Here is a 26792-nt window from a genome sequence, read left to right on the forward strand (position 1 = left end):
ACTGAGTCACCTCTAAGGAGTGGAACCTTCAAGTGTGATCTGGGGCTTTACATGCTTTGTTGTTACATGTTGTTTTAGGCTGGAGTTCTGGGGTTTGTTTCGGGTTTTGTTGGTTTGCTTGTGCAGGTGTTTTTGAGAGTACATGTCTTATGAAAGTCTTAGAGGGACAGATTAACTTTGTAATGCATGTCATGGAATTAATTAGCTCTCCTTCATTTTCAAGACACAACATGTCCAACACTATTGCACTGTGGGTGGATGAAACTGTCAACTTTATTTTTATTCACAGGCAATTCCTGTACTCCATTACTTCCCACAGGTTTGTGAGTATACACAATTAATTACAGATACTGGTGCTAAATTTACAGCATTAGATATTTCTGTTTTTCTTTGGGAAACAGTGCTTTCTACTCACAAAGATTTTTACTGTTCAACATTTAACTGTGCTGTCCACATCAAACAGCTCCCATATGCAACTAATTTCTTTAAATTGTTAAGGAGTTAAAGAACAAGCTTTGGTTTCTTCACTCTTCAACCAATCTGCAAATTAGTCACTGTAATGGCATTCATTAACTTTTTTTAAAAAGTTAAGAGTTAGCAAGAGTATTTAAAAAAACCCTCCAGAATTAATGACTCAATGTTTAGATTTAGGATGGATTTAGCAATCTCATAGGTGGCCTGTAGTGTTCATCCAGAGATTCCTAAGAGCATTATACTTTGAAAAAAATTATCCATCTTGAAAGCTCCAGGTGGTCTGCCAAAATCCTCTCTCAAAGCAGCAGGCTGTCAGCAGGTGGGGATGCAGGGGAGAGCACTGGCAAGTGCTGCACTGCTCATGGTCTGGGACCTCAGCTCCCAGCACAGTTCCAGTACAGTGTCTGACTCTCTCCAGGTTGCATGCACATAAAGTCTGGATTATGACAGCTATGAAAAGTTATCACTTGTAGTAAGGGTTACATTCAGGACTGTTGTTTCCATCAATACCCAAGGCACACCCGATTCATGGCCAGGCATATTCTGCAACAGAGAACAATAATTATGAATAACTTTTCAGGTACTTTGCTCTCAAACTATTTCCCAAACTGACTGCAGTGGGCTGCCACCAGGAGTGGGGGCAGCAGTTCTTCACCTCCTGAGTTGCATGTACACACTCTCTGAACTACCAGTCCATCCTCACATTCCCTACCCTTCTGCTTTCTTCTCTCCCTTTTACTTCTCTTGCATGACTCATAAGCTGGGATCCCAACCTCTACCACAAATTCCAAAGACAGAATTCCAACACCATGCTGCCCTTGGCTCTACTGCACCACAACAGGGGTCAGCCTGGACCATTACTTCCCTGCTTTCCTACCCCACACATAGCACCATATTCTCTTTCATCACCAGAACGCAGCAGTGCTGTGGTGTTTTGAGCCAGCAGCTGAGGGGGTGGCACAGAAAACACAGCAGTTCCCTGCCTGGCTTGAGTGTCAGCTGATGCAGGAGTTACAGGGCAACGCCCTTGCACCAGTCATGCTGCTTTGTTTGATGTTGTGTGGTGCAGTGGGATCCTCTGACAGGCTGTCATTTCCCCTGAGGCTCAGTAAGGAAATGAAAGGGTTATGGGGACATGGATCATTATGAGTGGGAGGGAACAAATAATGATGTTTGTCAAAACAAACATTTCTAAATTTAGAGTGGTTTATGGACAAAATGAGAACAGGAGCAGAACAAGTGAGAAGCTTTTAGGATTAAGCTTTATCAGCCTATTGGCTTTTGTTCTTCTAGCCACAGTTTAAAATACAGGGCATATCTGGGAACATCATTACCTGTCAATGGGGTATCCTCCTTCACAAAGGTTGACCAAGGCATACAGCTGTCTCAGTGCATACTCATACTGAAATAAACCAACAGTGTTAATCATTTCAGTGATCAAAAGCAGGTATTGTTTATCCAGACTAAATGGTGGAAATAATTTAGAGCTGCTATAATATCCAAGGTGTTCAACTGATGATCTAGTACTGGGCTAAATGGATCTTTTTTCTGCACACTTTGCTCTTTGAACTTCAGGCATTTCAGCCATTTAACTTCTTTGAACTTGGGAAATTCAGCTGTGCTGAACATTGACCTCATACACAAGACCATCTAATCCATTGCATTCTTAAAATCCCACAGAACAAAAACAAAACATCCACTAAAGAGGTTATCTAGCCTGCCATCAGGACTTTCTTATTCTTACCTAAAGTCTAATAACACGACTTGAATCCTCAACTGGGATCCTAGGAAGAGCAAACAGTAATAAAGCCCCTAAACTAAAAAGTGGTTCTCAAGAATTCAGCAAGATGATGGAAATAGAGGCGAGGCTACTTCAAGGAATTATGAATAACACTTATCATAATACAGAAATCTGAATGCATCAATGTCACCCTGGTTTTTTAAGATTTTCTAAGCCTTCTGATGTTGACATTCTTGTAGTGAACTTTATCACACACTTTCTGTAAATAACCCATTGTTCTGTCTTCCTTTATAGAGGAGGAGAAAGTTGATGGACTGTTGGCTTGTCCAGTGTGATTGGAGAGGTGTCACTGTCACTCTCCAATCCGTTGTCACTTTTGGAAAACTATAAATGTTGGAGCCAGAAAATAAACTGCCCTTTTCTTCCTTCACCTTGAGAACGGTGGTGTGCTTGTGTTCTTTTGTGTCCTATAGTGACACACCAAGATCATAAATTCATAGTGGTGATGGTTGTGTTTCTGTTTAGTCAGCAGAGATGTTTCAAGCAGAAATACAACACGACTTTTTTAACATTGGGATTTCTGGGGAGGGAACTGATGGAAACAACAGCACAACTAGTAAAAATTACATATTATTTTTGGGGTTTTTTTAGTAAACTTCTTGCTCATCTAAAGGTGTAGCAAAAATTGTTTCCAAAAGCAATTACTTACCCTTCCTCCAAATCTAATCTGTATGACTGCCCCAAGGTAGCTTTTTTAATAAAAGCTGATTTTTGCAGGTGTGCCTATGCCTGTGCTAGTTTTTGTGGCCTGTTTATCAGGCTATATCCAATGAGTGACTTACCACAGGTAAGTGCCAGTTGAAGCAATGAGCTTTGAAGTGGTTCACTGCTGACTGGTAACAGTCATAATTGCTGATGGTCAGTCTGTCTGACAGAATCTGCTTGGTCTGTTCTGTTGATCCTGTTACTACGGTGACTATCTTCTGCATGGATTCTTGGATGAATTCTTTCACCTATATAAAACAAAAAGAACTTAAAACATGCTTTTTCTAAATCTAATTTAAAGACTTTGAATGAAATTTCTCTTTCTTTAATCCTCCTTTAACTTTTAGGCTCTTTAGGGAACCACATTTTGCCATTTATTTTTAGCATAGTCTCTTGCACTTGCCTCTTCACGCTCAAATGAAAACTGACAGAAAGTCAAGATTCCTGGAACCCAAAATTACTTACTGTCCTTCCACTGTTTACCATCAACACCAATACTGACTTCCATTCTGCAGGAGCTATTTGATTTGGGATGTTTCAGTTCTACTGAGACATGAGTTTCTCTAACACCAAAGATTAAGTCTTCCCCACAAGAATCCCTATGGATGCAGATGAGGAATTTCCTGTCAATAAAAGCTGTGAGATTAACTTCAGCATTTGCTTACCTTTTGGCTAGATAATTACTACTGAATGTGCCTTGTGGAACAGATCACTGAATTTTAAAGGAAGAATAAACCATCAGTCTGAAGACAAAATTTTTTGACTTTCAGGAATTTACCTTCTGCCATTTCTTAGGATAGAAGTTAAAGTGGTCTGATGAGCAATTATTTTTTCTTTTCTTACCTCCAGGTATGCTTTCATCTCTGCAGCAATCTTCTTAGCCTCAGAAATGTCATTGGTAGCCATCAGCTTTCGTTTCATGATTGCAAAGGGCACATCAGGACTAGGTGTCAGGTCATAGTTTTCCACAGGTGGCAGAGAAATGGGCATAGCTTTCTTCCCCATGCCCTGGAACTGCATCACCTTCATGGAGGAGATGCTCTGAAGGATAAAATGTAAGCAGATGGAAACTGTCAATCACCCTCAATAAGTAGTTTTGTCTTTGTCTGCCATGCAAACCTAAATCTCTAAATTTGTTTTATTAGAGAAAATAAAGTAACAGGGTTGTAGGTGTATGTGTCTGTGTGTATGCATATGTTGTGTTTTTAATACAATGAGGTAAAGGCTGCCAAAAATCAGAGAACTTTAATTTCCAAAACTCACTGGGGGGAAGAAGGCTACCAGGTTATGTAACTGCACATTTTTTTAAGAAGTATTTAATCTGTTGCATAATGGAACTATTGTAAATGCTGTATCACCTCTTAGCTCTTCCCATTTGAGGGATCATTGTATTTTTTAACATTTCACTAATACTCATAATATGCTGGGAAGTGGTAAATACCTTCCTTTACTGAAGTGTCAAATCACTGGTAGAGCTTGGAGGACAACTTGTACTCTGATTTCTTGGATTAAAGCATATGCAAAGCTGATTTCCTTTAGCATTGGGATCATCACCTCTTAAATGCTGAGGTCTTCTAAGAGAAATAGCTCATGACTAAAAATTACTAAATCAACCCTGCCAGTTTACAGCTGGTTTTTGTTTGGAGTAAGGCATGAAAGTATAGAGTAAGAAAGGTTTGAAGATACTTTTGAGCAGGAAGCCCTGTCAAATACATACTCTGTTTCCATACTGCATCACATGGCTGGTGTTGGTGCGTTTCTTCACCAGCTGAAACTGCTTGTGGAGTGTTTCTTTTCTTAGATCCTCCTGCATAAAGAAAGTTCCATGAGGTCTAAAATAGTTAAACTTGGCTATTCTAAAAATGCAAGGGAAGCTGCAAAGGCTCTTAGCTGCCAGTGAGTAGAAGGATGTATAGGACAAGAGCTACACAACCTCTGAAAGACATTGAAGTAAAAACTGAAAAGAAGATTTGACAGCGTATTCTCATATTTCTTTTAGTAATCTCATTCCCCAGCAAATGGGCAAGAAGAGAGTAACTAGCATACATGTCCCAGGTTTGTTTAATTAACACCATTCTCCATTATACTAACAAGTGGGTTAGCCACAGTTGCATATTTAAGCAGGCCTGAAGCAGACATACAACTTACTGAACTGCCCAATTCATTTAACATGTTTGGAAATGTGGTCTCAGATTAGCAAATAAAGATTGTGTCAATTTGGAACTAGAAGTTAGATATTTTCTATCTTATAAATAACAAAAGGAAATAATATTTCTGAAAGTTGGTATTGGAAGTAAATTCAGTGGCCCAAACAAATAAAGATTATATATATGGTTCTGAGTAGTAGATAAATACTTTTACCAACTTAATTTGTTGATTTTGCTCCCACACAAAGCCAAGTGTTTTCACAAATCTTGTAAAAGAGCTATGTTTAAAAATCCTACTGATCTTTTTCATACATGAAATGAAGAAAATTTGTTTAAATAACTTACCATATCTGAATCTTCCATCCAATTCACACTGTACCAGTCCCCAAGATAAGTCTGTCTTTCATCATCATAGTAGCATGCATAAGATGACTCCTTGGGATTAGCAGCTGTTGTTGCATAAACTGTAATACAAATAGTAAGGGGTTTTTATCTTCTTTTTTTTTAATCTCCCCTTGCCCCTCCATGATTTAATACTTAGCTGCACACAATATATTTGTCTAAGTATTTTGCCTTTCAATCATTTACTTCTAAAGAGCAGGAAGGAAAGAAGTATGTTAATCATTCTGTTCAGTCACCCTCAGTGCTGTTCTAAGCACACTCTGTGCTTCTTCTTTGCTGCCAAATGTGGTCTGGGGTGTTTAAAAAAAACTGCCTGAAGGAAAAATCTACTATTCAAGAACTGCCTGAGAGCATTGTGCACTAACAACTATCTATACATTCATTTTCTTTACTACAATAATGAAATCTTTTCTGCAAACTTGAAGTGAATCCCCTAAAAATCATCTTTACTTCCACATAATGCCACCTTTTAAGTAATATACTTTGTTGGATAATGCTCTACACTGAGACAAAAGTACATCTGTCCCGAGCACAGTGTTCCCAGTAAGTCGTCTCTAAGACAACAGAAATACTGTAAACACATACTGACAGGTCCCAAGACAAAAGCAATTTTGGCTTTTTGCCAAAGTTAGTACATAGCATAGTTGTGTAACTGAAGGAAAATCCATATTTTAAAGAGAAAGTGTTCCACATTATTTTATACAGCTATTGTGTTATTTCCACTCAGAATGTACCTAAAGCTCAAAAGTAAAAAAAATCTTGAATCTTATCTGTGCAGTAAAATGCTCCTCTTAGCACCCTTCAAAATGCTTACTAAGTAACCAGTTAAACTTCTTAGCTTATCAGTGAGAGCTGCCAAAGACAACTTTGTACTCTAATACATAACCTGTCAATTTTCTGCCTTTTTAAGTTCTGTGGCAGAGCTGGTTGTAAAACCAGAGTCCTCAGACTGGAAACTTCTGACAGAATAAACTATAAAAAATACTGAGCATTTGTCTGGGGCAATCATCAACATGAAACTTCCTGTAAGAAAGAAAAGCTGTTTGTAAGAAGTCTTGGTGGGTGTCAGGCAGCACACCCAGGATGCCATGGACAGGCACATGGCTGGTCTCCTCTGCAATGACATCTTCAAAACCACAGGAGCAAGCACTTCTCTCCCTGATATGGAACAGCTGTTTCAAAAGGTTGTGATTCCTCACCCCAATCAAGGCTGAGCTTCCAGCCCTGCAGCAGAGAGCCTGGAAACCCTGAAAAATCTGAGTTCCACATCCTGGGTTGTTGTGCAAATGTGCAGCAAATCCACCTGGCAGTGATGTCTCACAACTGCTACTCGATGAAACTGAGAGCAGGAACTTCACACCTGTTAGCAGTGCTGAGGCTGAGAAATGTCTGTATAACCAGGGCAACCACCTGGTTCCTGAAAAGAAATACTTTTTCAACTTCTCATTTTCGAGAAACTGAAAGCCTTTTCAGTCTTTTGTAAGACTCTTCTAAAAGGAACTTCCTGTAAATGGAAAGTATTACTTTCTTGTGCTCCCCCACTAAAATTCCACATAAACATGCCTTGAACCTATTCTTGTCACAGTCAGTACTTGTCTGTGACAAGGTCTGGGACAAATTGTGATACTTAAGTCCAGTAAGTTAACTGACTGCTCACCATTGATATTATCAGCCAAATGATTCATCATAGATCCAGACTCACAAGCTTCAATGTAGAACACCATCTACAAAACACAAAAATAAATCAGAGACCTTAAGAAATTCCATGAGGAAATGGAGAAATTTTGTTTGGTGCTTTTTAGGTGTAGCTAGTTGGTCCTTACTGCTATTCCAGAAACAAAAGCTATGCATAATGCTACAAAACAAAAGCTAATTTTTTATTTTCAGGAATTAAACTCCGTAGAAAGGGGAAAGAGTAGTAATGAAAAGGTGTTATTCATCTCTACAGAATCCACAGGGATCTACTGGCTGTTGTACAAAGCACAGATCAAACACACAGTCACTCTATAGGCACAGCAATGTGCTACTATTGATTGTAGTGTCTCTGGGACTGATGCCAGCTGTGTGTTCCTAAACACAGCCAGCCATAGCAGACATTGCCACCAAGAACTACATAAAAAAAGCACCAGTAAAATGTTCAAAACAGTAACTTTTCTGCTATTAGCACATGTAATGAAATAAATTCACAGAATTTTCTGACAAGAGGTACAGTCTTTTAAACTAAATAAGGAACTGTAAGAAAAACATGAGGTATATACAAACTTCCTGTAAAAACAGTAAAGTCTGAAGTGAACAAAGCACAGGAAGAAAGAGTTAGGTATAAATTATGGGGTGCAGCAGTTACAGATGTTGCTTTTCTAGCCAGAATATGCAGCATTAGCAAACAGCAGTTACACTACATATGAACATTGGCTGCAGAAACAAGCAAACCATTTATGGAAAATTTGGGGCAGATCAATCCTTTTAACTGCAAAATCCTAATGCAAATTTAACTGCATGTAACAGATTCTTCCTACTTTGAGCCAACTCTCAAAATAGAAACACCTCTCTTCCATGCCAGCTGCTCTTTTAATTTCAGAATTTCAGGTATGCTTGTTTACCTTCCGGTATTTCTTGTGATGATACATGTACCAAATAGTCTTATTCAAGTCTTTCACATGAAGCTGTAAAATAAGAAGGCTTATATTAAAACCACTTATGTTCAACAGACACACAATTCACTTAAGAATAAATTTTCCCTATATTTATATAAATTTTCCCACTATTTTCCCAATAAATTTATCCAGTCCTTTGCCCTTCTGAAGTATAACATTCTAGCATTTACCACTCTGGAAAAGATGAGTAATGGTCCCAGAAGATATGTATAGTGCACCAGAAAGCTAAGTCACACCTGTGTGAAACAGCCTGACTATGGAATGACATAACTTAAGTTTCAGATGTTACAGATTCTGTAACTTAAGTTTCAGAATGTTACAGATTCTAACCGGAAAAAATCCAAAATACAGTGATCAGAAGAATAATGCTATTTTTCAGCCTCTCCCCTCAATATAGCAGTGCACTAAACATTCCCATATTTTACATTTATTTGTTATTATTTTAGTATGTCACTTAAATGATGGGGTTTGTGTTATTCCCAAAATGCTCACATCATCATCAGGAAAAGCCAGAAGTCCTGGAGCTCCATGGTCAGTGAAATAAACAAACACATGATCCTTGGGACCACTGTAATGAAAAAATTGAAAGAAAGTCTTTTTAACTACTCCAACCTAATCTTCAATACAACAACAATCATCTGCTTCTCAGTGCCAAGACATGTCAACATCTGAAAATAATAGAGCTGAAGCACCTCCTCCTCTTGGTAATTTTTTTTTCTCCCAAGCATATTAGTTTGGATCCATATTAGAAGAGATGCCCACAAAAGGAACAAAAACAAATATATAGGCTAGTCCCTCAAACATGGAGAATATGGCAATCACAGTTCACATTCCAAACTGTAAACTGATTGAGACAGGGGCTGTTATGTTTGGTAGGGTGGAAACACAATTGGTTTTTAATGGCTATGTGAAGAATTGGTAATACTGTAGGCATTTGTAGAAGTCTGGTAAAAAAGGAATGCTTTTATAACTAACTTATACCAAGGTACCATTAACAGAAGGATAAATAATAAAAACCTCTTTGCTAAGACCCTTAGGTATGCGTAAGGACTACTGTGGCCATCATCAGCCACACAGATCAGCAAGCAGTGTCAGCCTCCAGCTCCATGAGGAACTGATGCATGTACACAGGCAGCCATGAGGCCAGACTGGCATTTGCACCCGTGGCTCTGCAGTCACTTGAGCACTGAGCACTCACAGGCTTTGACACCCTCACATCTGTGAACAGCCTGATTTCACTCTAAATCAAACAGATCATGTTTGGGTGACAGAAAGGTCTTGCCCTAACAGCCAGATCTGCAAAGGAATTTTCCTTTTAAACTGGATTCAGGGGCAATTAAATATAAAGTGTGTAAAAAGATCAGGAGTGTCCAGGCCCTCCTCTGTTCCTCTGCACCAGATTCCAGAAACCTTTACTTGCTTTTGCTCTTTCCTCACAGCAAACAGGTACAACTGCAGCAGCTCAAGGGAATATTGTCCAGCCTTCTGTTTGGCCAGTAACCTACTGGTTAGGGGGACCACCTGCAAGTCCATCTGGAAGCCTCCCAGGGAAAGGATAATTGAGCTCTTGTCCCACCCAATGGCAAAAGTCAGGCCACTTGAAAATTCAAACAGAGCCTGATAAAGAAGGGTTGGCATTACTTTTTTGCTTCCTCCTCTTGATCCTAAACGCAAAAAATTTGACCAAGGTGGAATGTAAACAAATTAAGACTTTTTTTTGTGGGTTCAAGTTGTCTTCCTGAGTACATTAAGAGACTTTGGCCCTCTGCGTAGCTACTCCCTTATTTGAACAGGAACATCGAGCTTTCACAGGTGAGGTGTGTTCAGATGGACATTTTTTTAAAACAAAAATTGCTTCATAGTCACCCTTTGACTCATTCCAGATACTAGAATTGCACAGTCTGGTAATGTGCAGTAATTTATTAACATTTTGCCTATATGTGTTGCATATATCATTTTCAACCTCAGCATTTAAGGATGAAGTTCAAACAATTCAGAGCAGTAACTTATTTGACTATTGTCCGGCTCCTTCTTTTTTATTGCTCTCCTCAGTGCCAGGGTGGGATTCTTCTGTTCTGTTTCACTGCTATGCCTTCAAAATCAACTGTCAGGTGAAGATAGACTTCACAGTTTTTCTTTAACAAGGTTAGTCCTTCTAAATGCTTGAATTTAAATTCTTAAAGGTTTTATGGCCATTCTTGTACATAGAAAAATATATAATATAGCTCTTAACCAACAGTCAGAAATATAGTACAACTTAGTAAGGCAGCATCATACTTTCACATCTCAAACTCTGTAGAAGCAAGATGAATAACTGACATTAGATATCCTTCCAAGAAGATTTCTTATTAGGCCCTGAAATGTATTAACTACATTCTTGAATCATCTAAATTATATAAACCTTTATAAACTACCATTAATTATAAATCTTACATTCCACTTAGCCAATCTACAATTTATTATTCTTCATATATTAAAATATTGCAAAACTTAGAATAATGTGTGTAGCTTAGTTTACAAATAATTTAAGCATAATACATCACTTACAAGTTTAATTGCTTATATTACTTTTTCAGTCATAAAGATTTTTTTCATTAATTATAAACCATAATTCCACTTCATTAGGAATGGAATTATGATTTATACTCAGCCTCAATAACTGTACATGTGCTATGAAGACAAAGGCTGGGATTAGGCATGCAATTCTTCCAGCTGATGAGCTGGTTAAGCTCTCTCTGTTCCTCTGCCACTCACTACTAAGTCTGGTCTGAGTTTGACCCAAGTCTACTGCTGATTAATAAAACTGTTCATGTACATTAAAACAAGCCTTGGAAAATCCTTTCCAAAAGTCTCCAAAGTTTAGCCACACTATCTTAAAATTGCCATTCTTGCAAAAGATAATAGTCTAAATAACAAATACCTTAATACAGTTAAAACTACCCTCTAGAACTTTTAAACCTTAATCAGTCAAGTATCAGCAGTTGCTTTGTTGTGATGCATAGTTTAAGAAATTAGAGCCACTGTATTTTTAATGTGAAGGACCTGAATTTGCCATCAATAATTTTGCTGGATTCTTAAGTTGCTCTAATTTATCCTTTTGTTGAAATCAGTGTCAATTTACAACTACACATACAAATATTTTCTAAATTAAACTTCTCTTACCTTTTCAATACTTTTCCTGATCCCACCCCCTTCACTGCTTCCCCATCTCCTCTGAGAACCGCAAGAAAATTTTTAGGAGTAACATCCTAAAGGTTTGAGAAGATTAAAGTTAGATCTGGTCATAAAAACAACAAAATCTTCATTTCGAAAGATGGTTTCTTAAAGTTAGAATCTATGCATGGATGACAAATTTAGCTGGCCATCCTTTTCAATACATCTTTATCTAATGACTCACTTGGCTGCTGAATCATGAAATCACGGAGTAACTGGATTACTGTACTGATTTAATGAAACAATTAGGTTTACACAGCTGTTTTTCAGATTGAGTTACAACATTTACAATCCAAGACCTTCCTTCCTTTTATTTCATGTGTCAGCATAGAAACAGTGTAAAGGTTCACTTTGAGGACAAATGCTTCACTTCAAAGAATCTATTGTCTATATTCATCTTAGGAACACCAAACTTCATGTCAAACCATGCAGGTGAATAAACTTGATGCTTTATATTATGTGCATTTTGGAGTGTAAGCTACAGGGTGAAAGAATTTATTCAGACATTGGATAATGCTGAACCTTCCCCAGGGAAAGGGGTTTTGTTCCTACCTCCTTTGTATAGTCTTTGGGCACTCCAGCATACACATCTGAGCCATTAGGTCTGTTGATGACAATGCCTTTGGTTGGATTTCTGAAAGGTAAATGGAACATAAATAGGAATAATTAGCCACATGCCATGCAATGACCTTAGAACAACAGGAGCCAGCTCGCCTGAGAGTACAGGAACTTGCACCATATGTCATAAGTGATTTCAGAATATAAAGGGCTTTGCACTTCAGTCAGTTACATATATTTGTCTCAGGTGTCCGTACCCTCAGAGTACATTCAAATATTCTATCTCAGATCATGTCAATTAATCTGAAGATGTAGGTGGATGACCTCTATCATTTCTCTCCTTGCAGTGTTGCCTTTATTCCCTTTAACACTTTGCTCCCAGTGCTGCTGTGCCTGTAATGTCAGCTGATTTTGGGGGAAGTTGTTTCAGAATTAGAGGCTGTATAAATCAGCTGTGTCGTACAGGAAGCAATGATATGCTCTAGACAGTCACCCAGAATGGGACCTGTACCCATCTTCATTGAATGCTGGGAATTAATCTGATAACATCCTCCAAAAAAGCCCTGAAAGTTGCACACAGACCTCCCCTCCCTCACAAGTTTAGGTTATTTATCTGCTGCACACTGTTTTGCCTGGGAGTTAAGATCCCTTACTCTCATAACAAAGCTCTGCAGTCCTCAGTGCCACAGCTGATGCTTAGCTGTGTTCTAAGGCTTAGGAAGCTCATGAGCACATTCCAAAGGAGAATTATTGCGCTGATGGCTGACATCTCTATGCATATCACAGGTGGTTTTAAGGGCTTTTCTTTCAAAACTATTACAAACTCAAAACACACTGGTGACCATGGCATGTTTGTAGTAATCATATAGTTTGTGACCAGTGTACATTCATCACTTACTCCTCATTATCAGCAATGTCATCATACATCATGACAATGATCTGCTCATCTGGAATTCCATTTCGGTGTACAATCTGGTACGCATGGCACACATCTGCCTGAAATTAAGCAAATTTTCATTACTCGTTTTAACAGAAATTTTACCTTTCATACCAGATGCAAAATAACTTTTCAGACCTAAGAGCAGGCTATTGACCAAAACAAACTTCATTCCAATAAAAGAGACTGAGGGTCGCTAGAGAGCTGAAATGCACATGTTAAACCAGAGCTCATTGCTCTTCTTTAATTAGAAGCAGTTGCATTAATAGTAGAGACTATGATTAATATCTCTCCCTCATTACCTATTTTGATTTCTTATTTAAATAGAAACCAGAAGTTACTTCAGACTTGGTACAGATAACGAATTTAACATGAAGCTCTCAGCAATATTCTCCATTGTATGAGAAAATCAAAATAAAAACCTTCTGCAGTGACAGAGAAATCCAAAGTGTGCCAAGCAGACAAAAAGAGTTGGATTTCCACCAATTTTCCTTAGTTCTGCACCAAGCCTGCACAACTAGGGATTGAAGACTGTCCTTGACTTAAGCAAGTATTGTTTACCAATCTCATCTATGCAAAGATTTTATTAAATCTTGCTTTACTATGAGACGAGAATTTGGTTTAAGGAATATTTTCTTTTTAATTATATATTTTTTACTCTGCAGAACAACTAATTCAGGGCACATCAGATTTCAGTGGAAAACAGAATTGCAAAATTTCTATTCAGGCTCTTTTGCTGATTTGTACAGGATATGAATAAGCATATTTTCTTTACAGAACCATCTTCCCGTGACACAGAAACAACAACACTCATTAAAGTGATATTACAGTAAATGCAGAGCTCTATCAGAATGCTAACTTCTTAGTAACCCCAGCCCAAATGATTCTCTTCTTTAAAACTTACAGTCCTCGAGTGCCCTAATGGGGCATTAACAATCATTCCTAAACTTGAGAACTAGAACTCACCAAATGCTAGGAAAAGCTGTGCAGGATTAATGGAAGAGATCTCATCTAACAAACGCACACTCCAAATGCAGGCAGGAAGCAAGCTTTAAAGCTTACTTGTGTTGAACTAATCTAATTTGCTAATTTGGAAACCAAATTGATGTGGTTTAAGTAGACCAGTGTCTGTTTAGATTACTTAGGAGTACTAGTGATTTTCATTAGTTTAACCAAAGGGACACTAAAATACTGTAATTTTACAATCCTTGGTCTTCTAAGTGCAGATAAAAATGAAAAAGAGAAGATAATTGTACAAGATTCTGTGAAGGGTGAGGCACATTCAATGCTAATGAACTCTCCAACAATAAAATCTCTTTATGTGACTAACCCTAAATGTTAAACTGTTCTTACTAAAGCAGTTCCATTTCCTACTTCACAGGTCAGCAGTCTAGGTTCTCTTCCACCTATCCTAGACAATCTCCCAGTTAGTTTTCCATTTCCTTGTATGTTGTTATACCAGCTGCTGCCTCAACAAGTCAAAACATTGAGATTAAACAGTTAGGAAGGTATTGCATATAATATGAAAGAGAAGAGCACAGGTTTGACTGAGAAGATATTTGATTTTCACACGCAACTCAAGCAGAAGTAGAAGAAAACACTAATCAGGGCTCCTCTACACTGATTGATGAGTAGATCATAGATACCTTCTCGCTCTCCAAAATACCACACACCTCTGTGACGCTGACAGGAACCTTCACAGGCTGGCAATAGGGAAATGCTTAGGCATGCAGTGATACAGTATCACCATATTCAATCAGCAAGTGTCTGTGCTCCCACAGACATGTGGCTGGCCAGTAGGGACTTTGGAGGTGTTTCAACTGATCCCAAGTACCCAAAATAAGCTAAACTTTGTAAATGCATATTATCAGGGGTTTTTTTGGTTTCCTCTCCTTCCTTCTGGTTCATTCACTGTTTGCTCAGTATGTCCTGCCTTAGCAAATAGTAGTCATTAGCAAAATCCATAAAGGAAGACAGACCCATGTAGTCAATTCCCTTCAATCTCAACTTATGCCTGTTTGGGGGCTGTCCCAGCCTTTTAAGGCTTTTGCTAAGGGAACTGCTGGTAGCATAATGACATCATCAGCAAAGCCCAGAGCAGCAAAAACATGCATTCCTGCTGAAACTCCATTGACTAAAGTAGGACAGTTATGAGTAAACAGTCAGGGTTTATTGCATAGAATTAGCTGACCTAATTAGCCACCTTTGATATTGCTCATGATTGGTCCCTGTGTACACATAAAAAACCCATAAATCTCTACAAAACCAGAGTAAAAAAGTTTGCAGCTGGAGCAGGAAGGTGTATGTAGAGTATTTCCTGTTGATGCCTAACTGCCTCTCAAATACCGCTATTTGACCCTGCTTCTCTCTGAAATATTTCTGGCATATCTGCACCTATAAACCACTCTAGAAGAAACAGCTGTTCACTGGTTTCAGATCTCTTATTGGTCTTATTCTTCATGGTTTAACATGTGAAATGTGTGCTATGAACATTTACTGGATAAATTGTCACTAAATCATGTTTCTGTGACTATGATTTGAGGGGCTGCCCCAGATCAGCACAGGAAAAGCTGCAGCTGCCCCACACAGCACAGGAGCAGGTGCAGCTACACAGCTCCTGCTGCACACTGACCTTATGGGTAGCTCCACAATGGACACTGTTAAGGGCACGGTTTAGACCTTTCACCCCCTGATTAGTTTAAACCCTTCGCTACATCAGCAAATTCTGATGGAAGAGCTGCTTAAATAATTAACTCCTAGATTTTGAAAGCATGGGGATCAGAGAGTGAATTACCCTGTTTTCCTGGCACCCCAATTTTCCTCTGCCAAACAGCTGTTTACACATTTGAATGACACAGCTTTTAAACAAGCTGCCTGGGGGGATTTTTTGGAAAAATCAAGTTGTTTATGACACAAGCTCGCATAAATAGTTCCTAAAGGGAAAAGCTTGGACTTGTGTGAAATTGATTACTTCTTGTCTTATGACTGCTAGGTTCATGGCTGAAAGGAACTGGCAGCTATACCTTAAAGCAGCACAATTCCCACTACAGCTGTGCTGAAATGTCATAGCCTAAACAAGAATGAACTCTAATATACAAACAAAGTACAAGAATATGTCTGAAATGCCAGCCATGTCTTACTCCTTTGCTTAAATATACATCAGTGAGTCTGCCCAAAGATACAACTCAATCAAGAATTTAGGAAAGGTTTCCTGAGAGTTCAGTTTAAATTTTGTAAGCACAGTGAGGAAATGTTAATTGAAGGCCAAGGCAGCCTTAGTGTCTGTTACCTACAAGAGAGGAGAATTTAAGACTGTCCTGGAATAAGATACTGCTCTGGCTGGTCTAGGACACTGAATAAATACAGTCTCTGACCCACAAAGCTCAGTAAGTGTAAGACTAAAAACAACTGAAAACAGACTCATGTATAGAAATTCATATTTTTTAGTTTTAATTTTAATTTTGCCAGACTTTTTCAGTCTCTTGTTTCACATCAGGCTTTTTCACAAACTATGTGGGTTTGAGCATCCAGGAAGCATGGGTCTGTCGCTTCTTCTGATCTGATGTGAAGCCAGCTTTAGATTTGAGTTAGCTGGTATGTTCATCACACAGAAGAGCCAGATTATTTCTTCTAATGAGAACTAGTTTGTTGAGTCATTCTCTAAATCTGTCAGAAGCATTTGGCACTGTATTCGCTCATGTATGCCACTAAGCTTTCCAGAGGTATTTTATCCAGGTCTTTGTGCAGCAAAGAGCTGAGCCACTTTCCCTAGGAACAGGGGGAGTACTCTTGAACAGCAGCCAGTCTCATAATAGAAAGCTGCTACAGAGAAACCAGAGTAACTGCTGAGGAGCAGAAAAGAGCACACTTACAGCCCTTCCACAGCCCAAGCAACTCTAGTCAAAACCACTAAAATTAGGACAAAAATGCCAAAGAACTGAGAAGTCACAAGCACAAAGCAATGTACAAGCTAGCCCTGCAATGACAGTAAGCCTATCACACTGGGCTCTATACGACACAAAACACTTAAATTTTATTTTAGGAACTGAATGAGATAAAGGTGAAAGACAAGTTTAGGTCATCCTGATTAGGAAGAAGTCCCAGTTCAGCCATCACAGTGGAAGCAACTGCCTGAATCTTGCTCATATTAAGCACAAATGGTGGTTTTTCTCCTTTTCTATCCTTGGTTTGTACTGATAGTGGATCCTGACCACTGACATCTAAATAACCAGTCTTTAGCAAAGTTTCGGGTTCCTTGAGGTTACAGGTGCAAACTCAGTGTTTCCTGGGTCTGCAAAGTCTTTACAAACTTTTTATTCCTGGGGTCTGTACAGCATTTCATATATGGAATGAGGTATTTTTGAATATTTAATCTGTTTCTTCTGCTTTTGTGGTTGCTCAGTCAGATGAACACATTATCACCAGACAATTACAATACAGTACATTTTGACCATGTTGAAGCAGGCAGCATGAAAACAACTGGAGCTCACAAAATAAAAATGTAATACAAACATGCAATATCATGTATTAACTGTACCCTGGACAGTGAACTGAGCAACTGAAACCCAGAGATGTGTCTGCTGAATTCTCAAATTGCAAAGGGACATTATGAGTGCTTAGTTGCATGAAGGGAATAGCACCAAGTCTGGTAATAAAAAAAAAAGCTACATTGAATAACTACTTACTGGAACACATCTACAAATCCACTTGTACACAGGCTAGGTCAGAGAAGTTCTGGGGAAGAAGGGTGATGGCAGGAGTGAGCTGAATTAGAGTACAATATATTTTCCTCTGCAGTTTCTCCCTTGGAAAGCAAACAAATTACACAAACGTGCAATTCTGGAGCACTGCTTTGATTTCTTATAGCACAGGTGTGATTCTACTGAACAATACCTCGTGTTCCTGCATGTGTTCACTATGTGTTCTGAAGCACAGAAGTGAAAGACCAAGTCCTATTCCTGGTTCCACTGTAAGTGACTTTGGAAAATAATTTAATTACTTAAAATGTTTTTGCTTCTATCTCTGGAAGGTAGGGAACCCTAGCACACAAAGACATGGTGATCAGTCTGCATATTTTCTGAAATCTGTTAGAACTCCTCTGATTTCTGTAGCATCTTTCCTCCTCTGAATAACTCTCCTAAAAGTCTATCATTCTGCTTGTTTTGCTGGGAACAAATTTCTCCAATTTTTTAATACCCAAGGCACCCTTGTCTGGATGACACTTCATGTCACACATGAGAGGATTTCCCATGACTAACTGCTGGATCTGTCTCACCACATGTCACTGCTACCATGCATGCTCACACCCACCAGGCCCTTAGATTGGCCAAAAAAGGCCACTAGGCAGAACAGCATTAGCATTAGCACTAGGCAGAACCTGCTGCTGTGCTGCAGCCTGTGGGAATTGAGCTTTCTCATAACAAGTTAAGATGCACAGTATCTTGCTCAGGACAGGCAAGTAAGAACCCAGCCTCATTCTGAAGGATCCTTCATACAGACTCTTTTACAATGCTGCTTTTTTAACTTTAATAGGATTATTATTGGTGTTCTAATTTTCTTCTTTCCAAATGTTAATACCTGAAGCAAGTGGCAGTTATTCCTAGTATTTAAGTTCAGAACAATCCAACATGGCAGATATTGTGCACTGCTAGTTGACATTATCTTCAAAATTAGGTATTTAGAGAAATCCTGTTCTCATTTTTCTAACATTAAAAAGAAATTACTTAGTAACTATCTGCAAAGCATGACCACACTCAAAAGTTAAGAGGCTTCTGTGAAACTAGCATGTTACAGAGATTCACTCACTGTTGGACACAAATATCTAAGTGTGGATCTTGTGTTCTTCATAACCCTATTTTACCTGGCAGATGCACTTGCCATTGCAGGCTCACTGACAGAGAGACTAAAAACTCTGCCCAGGCAACTGACAAAAGGAATTCTCATGAGCCACAGCTTCAAAATTGTAGTTTTATTCAAAGAATTAATGTTGTGGTAGTAACTCCTCCTAGAATGGAAGGGAGCCAGCTAGACTGGTTATACAGCAATAGCAACAAAAAGAGCACAACTCAGTAATTAAATTTAGACACTCCAAGACAGGCAGTAATCAAGTACAGCAGTAGTATTTTCATCATTGTTTCCCAATTTCAACTTTAAAATTCTTCTTCAAGATTTAATTTTAAATAGGAATAGTTTATATTAAGGCTGTAATATTCCAACTATAATTATCAGGTGATATCTACAGTGTAAGGAGCCAGGAAAGTCCCTAAAACCTGTTTGTCAGAGTGTTTAGCTAGCACTTGCCAGTGACAGGTTGTTCTTCAGATGCAACAAGATTGTCAGTCTGATTAATTTAGTTTTAAGCTCATCACTGTGCTGGAAGTTCCAAACTGATTGTGAGCCTGGAAGGAGAAGAAACATACACAAACCCCAGGGTGCCTAACACACAGAAGGCTCATTTGTTCCTCAATCAACCAAGAGGATGAAGCCTCTCTATATTTTACAGGCAGTTACATTAAAAATAGTACATACTTTAAAAGTTCCAGCATTCAGCAATTCAACCAGTACATTTCATACAATTCAGTTTTAAAAATGCTGATTTTGTACACTGGTATTTAACCAACAATACTATAATAAACTATTCTTCTAGCATTTAGAAATATATAAACGTACACACCAATCAGAATTAAATTGATCCTGTTCTCCAAGAAAGCCAAGCTGCAAATTTAGAGCAAAGATAGCATTTGCATAGATTAATCTGTTTAAGGGATTGTCCAGCAATTCCCCAAGGGGAAAGTGCTGCAGAAGTTTCCTGACTGCTAATTATAAATCTTGAACTTAATCAGAATTAAGTCACTTGGATTTAATCCTGTCCATAGTGACACCCACACTCAGCCCAGAGTTTCACAACACACTGGCTTTCCCAACAGTGTGAGGCTCAGGAGTTCCTGTTCCCTTTCCTCCTGTTTTTGCCACTCACTTAGTTCCCTGCACTCTGCTGCACCATATCTTTGTTGTGCCAACACAATTCTGAGGCCGTGCTGTTGAACACAGCAAACTGGTTCAGGTTAAAAAGAAGCCCCTTCCATATGTCCTCCACTCCTCAAACATAATAATGCGTTTGCAGCCTTGAGATTTTTTAACTAGGAAAAAAGGAAGCTTCTCAGAGCATAATGAAAAGAGAAACACACGTGTCTCAAAACGAGGTTTACCTCTAGATATCCTCTGTACAACTGCAAGTTGGGGTTAGATCCTCTAGGCTAGTTAGTAATAGAGTATTTACCCTAAAAGGCACAGGTCTCCCAGGATGCAGAAGTGAGATTAGAGGAAGAATACTTCTCCTCTGGTAATGACAGCTTTTTCAAGAGGTTAGAGGCTGAAAAAAGTTGTATGCAGAAAAAAAACAAAACCACATAGTAAAAAGGAGTAGTGGAAGGGAATTCTTGGGGTGGTAACAAAAATAACTAAGAGCAGGTTCTGAGCAAATCTTGCTGCTGTTTGCTTTGAAAACTTCACACACCTGGGAGTCTAGAAGTAGAAGCACTTGCTCAAATGACAGAAGGTCTAAACTAGTCTAGATGACAGGCAGCTATCACCTTCCTGCCAGTCTGGGAGCTGGCATTTTCTGGAGCATGGACAGCATCAGCATGTGGAACAGGGGTCCTTACCTGGTGACGATAGTTGTACCAGCCACTGGAACCTGCAACAATCACCACCCAGTGCTTGCCTCCATCTTCAGGCTCTTCCATGGGGAATGTGCTGATGCCCAGAGCACAGCCCAGCAGCAAAACTGCTTTCAGTATCATCTCTCTTCTTTATTTACTCCACAAATGGGAGAAAATTCTCCTAATGAAGAATTTTGAGACAAGTAAATGAGAGGACATCAGCCAATAAAAAAATGCAAAACAAATATCAGCAATATCCCAACTAGAAGCTTTTCCTGATTGTGAGGCTTTTCTGTTTGTTTTACAGACATTTAACCCACAGTACAATTTCGGGTCATATCTTCCTTTAGCACCAAGCTGCTATTAGTTACAACAGTTTTTTGTCAGCTTTCAAATCTGACTGAAAGCAATTCTGAATAAGACAACCAAGTTGTTCAGCTCCCTCCAGTTGTTTCACTCTATACTAGCTGGCAATGAATAAGTCTCAAATAAAAGCAAGCCTCACTATCAATTACTTCACAGATAAAACTCTTTCAGATTAAAACTATTCTCTTGGTCTCTGCTTATGTGATTCCCTGGTTTCCACTCACTGGCAATTAGCCCATTATTACTGAGTCAAATCCCAGGTGATGTAGGACACTAAAGACATGGAAAAGTGGTGGGGAGTTGGAAGGTCAGAGTGTCACAAAAGCTCTCTGTGCCCACAATACCAAAGAGGGTGGGAAGAGGCCATTCCACTGTTCTGCACAAGATGCAGCCCTAACTGCTGGGGCTGGGGGGAAGTGCAGGCTGTGAGAGCCTCACGCTATTTGTGCAACCTTTTATGCTAGTGGAGAGCAAATGTGAACCAGTACCACATGAAAGAGCAGCATTTTTGCCCCCTTTCCTCAATGGTTACGTGTTTGCACATGGTGCATGGTGAGAAAAATACATCTGAGCCTGTGAATGACAAATTTAGAAAAGCAGAGCACAGGGGAGTTTTGAGCCCATGCAGAAATGGCTCTTTCTACTTTCTTGAGAGGACTAGAAGTAGGGTCCTTGCTAGTGAATGTCCTGAGCACCCTGATTGTCTGGTAAAGCATTTACTCTACAAGCAAACTATCTGGCCATATCCAATCACAGGTTTAAAGTCTGCTTTTTGAACTGGGGTTGGGGGAGGGCAGGCAGGTTCCATTTACTGGTCACAGTCTCAGGTCTGCTGCATCTGATGTGAAACTCTAAAAGCAAACTCCCCTGAAGAACTGCATGCTCCTGGCACATGCATAATGATTACACACTTCCCCATGCACTGGGAGATGGGATTTTACACCTGCCTACTCACAAAGACAAGATCCTGGAAGTAAATAATTGCTGCTAGGTATGGAAGAGGTGTTGTAGTAAGAGGCAGAGTAGTCTACTTTAACATGGCTTTCTCTGGAATAAAAGCTGGAAACCCCCAAGCCATTCAACAGTCACAAGGCAAAATGTCAAAACTACCATTAAACCAAGTAAACAGTGTCTAAGTCAGCCTCAGTACCCCAGTCAAAACCACCCATCTGCAGCCACTCAAATGAGGCTGGAATAGAGAAGCAGCCAGATCCTCTCCAGAGCAGCTGTGTTCAGAGAAGACTACTAACATAACACACAGCATGGGTTCACTGGTCACTAAGATTTATCTTGCAGGCAGTAGTATGAAAAAAATATATATCCATATATTATACTATATATACATATTTAAAATATGGGGGTTTTTATCCTTTTTAGTGGAGCTAGCACAACGTAAGGAAGTCTTGATAGTCTAAACAGAACCAAGCATTAACTGTTACGAAACTGCTTCTTCCAAAAACTTGTCTTTCACAGGCAGTGACAGGAGTGGCTTCTTCGTAACACTTGCAGCAAGAATAATACACAGTACCTTAACAATTTAGGGTTTGTTGACTTATTAGCTTCTTCAGCACACAAGCAGATATGAAGGAATAAGCAGATTTTTTATTAGATGGTTATACTCTCCCATGTTGAGCTGGAATTGGAGAGATTTGTCATTGTTGCCAAAGAATGTGGCTTTGTATGGCAACTCTGCCTGATCTATCTTGTCACTTCTTCAGATGATAAGACAAATAACATACTGTGCTGAAGATGCAGTGTGTGTACAACATCTGTAAATTCTGGCTATTCTGTTGCCTACAGCCTGGCTAAGATTCAAACCAACCTGTACAGAACTTTTGTAAGGTGCCACAGGCCAATGAGCCTATTCATTTCCAGTATTCAATTCAGTATATCTAACTCCTAAAATATTAGGCAAGAAAATAAAATCAGTATTGTTTAGACAATCTGCTTATAAATCTTAACTGAGTTTGACTTACTGGAATATTGAGCTGAATTTCCTGCACACAGATCTCTCAGAGTTCAGTGTCCATCTGATAACATTTCTCCAACTATAACATGAATTATGTTTACATTAAAAAAAAAAAGAAAAAAACCCAAGAAAGTTAATGGTCCAGATAAGTGCTGGAGATCCTTTCACATGATGCTTAGCTCTTTGAGATAGCATTCATCAGAATCCAGGGCGTATCAACAGAAACTGCGCTGGTGCCAGCTGTTCACCAGGCCATAGAACAGGATGGCTCATTTCAAGGGAGGTCCTGGCACACAGACATCCATCACATGGAAACACTCCCTGCCACTATCAGTTACTGATATACCAGGCAAATGGAAACAGTTTGATGGGATTGTCTTTCCTGGTGAGCTCACACTCCTGACTACACTCACAAGGGTCCACAGTTCTCAGGACCCCAGGCAGAACCCGTGAGCAGGCCCTGCTGTGCCACACACAGGTACCTCAGGTGTACCCCACACCTGCCTGCCAACAGCCCCAGCACAGAAAATCCCTGGGCCACATCAGGAACAGAGACTTCTGTACCACAGGTAACCCCACAGCAGCACTGCACCCTGCCTGCCAACAGCCCCAGCACAAAATATCCCTGGGCCACATCAGAACAGAGACTTCAGCTACCTCAGGCAGTCCCTCTATGAGGGATTCAAGAGTCCTCCAGGTAGTATCTAGGTCTTCGCATTTCTCCCCTCTGCTGAGACAAAAGTTGTGACTGATGCAGAACACCCATGGAAAAATATAAACACCAAGAAACATTGCACTGTACTAGCATATCATACATATTTTGTCATGGATAATTTAGAATAGAAAACAATCTCCTCTTTGGCACAAATTAATGACATATAATCTCTCTTATCTGTCTTTTCCTATACTATAATTAAATCAAATTAACACCAGAAAGAAGGGAGGAAATTAAAAAAAAACCCAGACATACCACAATGGACTAATACACTGTAACTAATAAATGCTCAGCTCCCTGAATTTCTCTAAGCAGCACTTAAAATAGGTTTAAACACGTGCAGTGGGAATGGGTCTTCATTGTTTGTTTCTAACTACTGCTTAAAAAAAATGCAAACCAAACCCAACAAAGTACAAACAAATAATGATCAAACAAAGAAATATACTCACACACACACACACACATTTCTACTTGTTTTAAAGAAGGCCTCTGAGTGCAAGTGGGCAATTTAAAAGGCTGTGTTCAGGCTTGTGTTGTATGAGTTCTTGACCTACAGTTGAGAAGAGAAAGCTCCCCATCACATGCTTTGTCTTCAAGTCATATTAAGAGAGAGCAGCTCAGCTGACCAGCTTACCACAGGTACAGAAAAAGCCTTTCTCTGAAGATCCATCACATGCAATCAATCCTACATCACATGCAGATGAAGACTGTGTGGAAAAACTAAAAACTCGCCACAAGATAACCTTGGAGCTTTGGTTGATCCACAAAATATCATAAGATTTGATCAGCTCTGCCTAGTCTTTCTGACAGAAGAGTTAATCAACTCTGCCTGGAGACTATGCCAGGAAAAAGGCCCATCAGTGCAGTGGGCTCAGCATCACACCACCACGTACACACGCAGGTAAGGCTGCTGCACAGTTTGCACAATCTGTGGAAGAAGCACATCCAGAATTGGGCGGCTCTTGCAGAACAATTCACTCTTAAAACCAGTCTGTCCTGACAGAGGTGTTTTGACCACTTCCCACTAGATAGCTAGCATGCATCTCTGAGTTGATAAGAGAGGGATGCTTAGGGAAGCCCACATCTGGAAATGGCTGGCTGCTGCAGGAACAATTTTTCTGGCCAATTGCCTGCTGCCTGAGTTCACAACTTTCCTTTGGGAAACAGTCCTTTAAGATCAATACTCTTAGAACAGGATAGCACTCTAAAGAAAGGGCTTTGAGTTGATCAAAGTATTTTCCACTAGCTTTTAAAGCAATATTGACACTTCAGTGGGTTGCACTCGAAATACCTTAAGCACAGTCTCCAAGAGCTATATAAACAGAAACCATATCTCTATTTTACTTGCATGAGAAGTACACTAACAGTAACCTTGCTGAAAAATAACAGCCTTAAGCTGGTCAGATGACCACTAAAGCTCTTCTGTGAAGTCTTTCTTAACAGTTCACTTCTTATAACTACTAGCCTTTGAGATTCCCAAATCAAGCCACAGTTCCTTTCTCCACAGAGTGCTTGCATATTGCCTTCCACTTAGATGCTGATTTCCACAAAATATGTGACAGTCTTCCTCACAGGAAACTGATGTCCACAGTTCTGTCAGCAATGTTCCACCCCTATGCTGTGCTGGCTGCTACAAAAACAGAAGCACCTAAACCTGTGATTAGGCCCCTGCACAAATAATCTGATTTTCTTTCTGCACTTGTATTGTAGAAAGGAAAAAAATCTTCATCGCTATAAATTCTATCATGGTACATTTTGAAGGAGATTATTGTCCCAGTTGCAAAACATTTCCTTACAAAGTCTGCTAGTAGCCATTCTATGAGCGGGCTTAGTATGATTAGAACTTGTAGTAAAATATTTCTGTTTAGCTACTGAAGATGTATAAGCCACTTTTACTGTAAAAACCCATTATTTTTTTAGTTAACTCAGAGCGATTCCTGATGTTAAATAAATGTATTTAAAAGTAATTACAAATAAAGTTCATTCTCCTGTTTGCAGGTTTACTTTTCTCAGCAGCAGATATGGTACAATTTACCTGAGAGTAAAAAAACCCCAAAATCATTCCTAGAACGGTGATAAGCTAATACACCTGGTTTAGGGGATATTTTTCTCTATACATTTCAAAAAACCCAGATTCAAATCTGGTAGACCTTAAGGCTTCAGTAAAACTGCTTCTGCTATTTACTTTCTTATCTGTCTGCAGATGTACAAAGCCTCTGCCATCACATTCTGATAGTAAGAAAAAACAGATACCACAACGCTGCATGAGTAATAATTTAGTTAAATTGCTTGAGTTGTATAGGGGGTATAAGGGTAAAAGAGTAAGGTAAGGGTAAGAATGTCTGCTCAGCAAACATGGAAATGTTGGGAGCATGGAGAGAATGAAATTCTGCAGAAGTTATTACGCAGAAATTCCAGTGTGATATTACACAAGATTCCTGCACTCCACATGTCTTTTACTATCGTTTATCTTAGCATTTCAGATCTTGGCTACAAAATTTATGTTAACTCGCAAATACAGACATCCAGCACATGCTCCATCCTATACGACCTCCAAGCAGAACCTCATGCTACGGCAGGGCTGTCTACCAGCTACAAACAACCAGCCACAGCGCAGCGCCTTTCAGGCATCCCCAGCTTTCCGCAGAAATCCCGTAAATAGTTACTCCATCCTTTTCTCCCGTTAAATATGTATTACTGGTGATTAAATCTAAGCTGCTGCCACTGTTTCCTCCCCCACTGCCCCATCTCCCTCCTCTGCCAGCCCTGGGCAGTGCCCCTCGGAAGGAGCCGCTCTGAGCACGGAGGGATCAAACACAGTTCCCAGGCCAGGCGTGCCACCCCTGGGCCACACGGGGCGCCGGGCGAAGCGGCGGGGGCTCGGCAGCGCTCGGAGCCCGGGAAGGACACCGGCATCCTCGGCCGCTCCCCGGGGAGGCGGCGGGGCCGCTCCCCCGCCTCTGCCTCTGCGGCCGGGCAGTGGAGCGGAGCAGAGCAGGCCGCCCCCTGCTCACAGCTCCCTTCGCTCAGGCGAACCCCGCGTCCTCCCCCTCGGCCAGAGCCCCCGGCCAGCGCAGCCCCGCCGCCCTCACCAGCTCGTGCAGAGGAGTCGCCGCCGCGGCCGCTGTGATTGCGGCGAGCGCCGTGCGGAGCCGGGCGACCGCGGCGCGCGGGAGGCGGAGCCGGGCCC

At 40.0% G+C, this 26792-nt stretch overlaps 1 protein-coding gene across 2 annotated transcripts; it reads right to left on the reverse strand.

The window, feature by feature from the left end:
- Positions 1 to 255: 255 nt before the first annotated feature.
- On the reverse strand, positions 256 to 26792 carry LGMN (legumain). 2 transcript variants are annotated; one of them, XM_030950141.1, is made up of 14 exons: positions 26695 to 26792; positions 20556 to 20733; positions 12853 to 12950; positions 11949 to 12030; positions 11346 to 11431; positions 8676 to 8751; positions 8130 to 8192; positions 7187 to 7253; positions 5473 to 5591; positions 4698 to 4787; positions 3824 to 4021; positions 3058 to 3228; positions 1809 to 1876; positions 256 to 1017 (listed from the first exon to the last, which is right to left on the reverse strand). In XM_030950141.1, the coding sequence occupies exons 2-14, from the start codon at positions 20691 to 20693 to the stop codon at positions 978 to 980; spliced, it is 1296 nt and encodes a 431-aa protein (XP_030806001.1). In that variant the 5' UTR covers positions 20694 to 20733; positions 26695 to 26792; the 3' UTR covers positions 256 to 977. The 2 variants fall into 2 exon arrangements, with proteins under 2 accessions (XP_030806001.1, XP_030806002.1); XM_030950142.1 differs by lacking the exon at positions 26695 to 26792 and adding an exon at positions 22895 to 23377.

Source organism: Camarhynchus parvulus, chromosome 5 (genome assembly GCF_901933205.1).
Source record: "Camarhynchus parvulus chromosome 5, STF_HiC, whole genome shotgun sequence".
Taxonomy (NCBI): domain Eukaryota; kingdom Metazoa; phylum Chordata; class Aves; order Passeriformes; family Thraupidae; genus Camarhynchus; species Camarhynchus parvulus.

What these genes read in the sequence shown, in the direction of transcription:
- LGMN (XM_030950141.1), bottom strand. Translation starts at nt 20,693, where the DNA reads ATGATACTGAAAGCAGTTTTGCTGCTGGGCTGTGCTCTGGGCATCAGC. An exon ending in TCAGGAAAAGTATTGAAAAG is followed by an intron (nt 8,752 to 11,345) that starts GTAAGAGAAGTT and finishes TTTTCATTACAG; the next exon opens with TGGTCCCAAGGATCATGTGT. An exon ending in TGATGCAGTATGGAAACAGA is followed by an intron (nt 4,022 to 4,697) that starts GTATGTATTTGA and finishes TTTATCCTTCAG; the next exon opens with AGCATCTCCTCCATGAAGGT.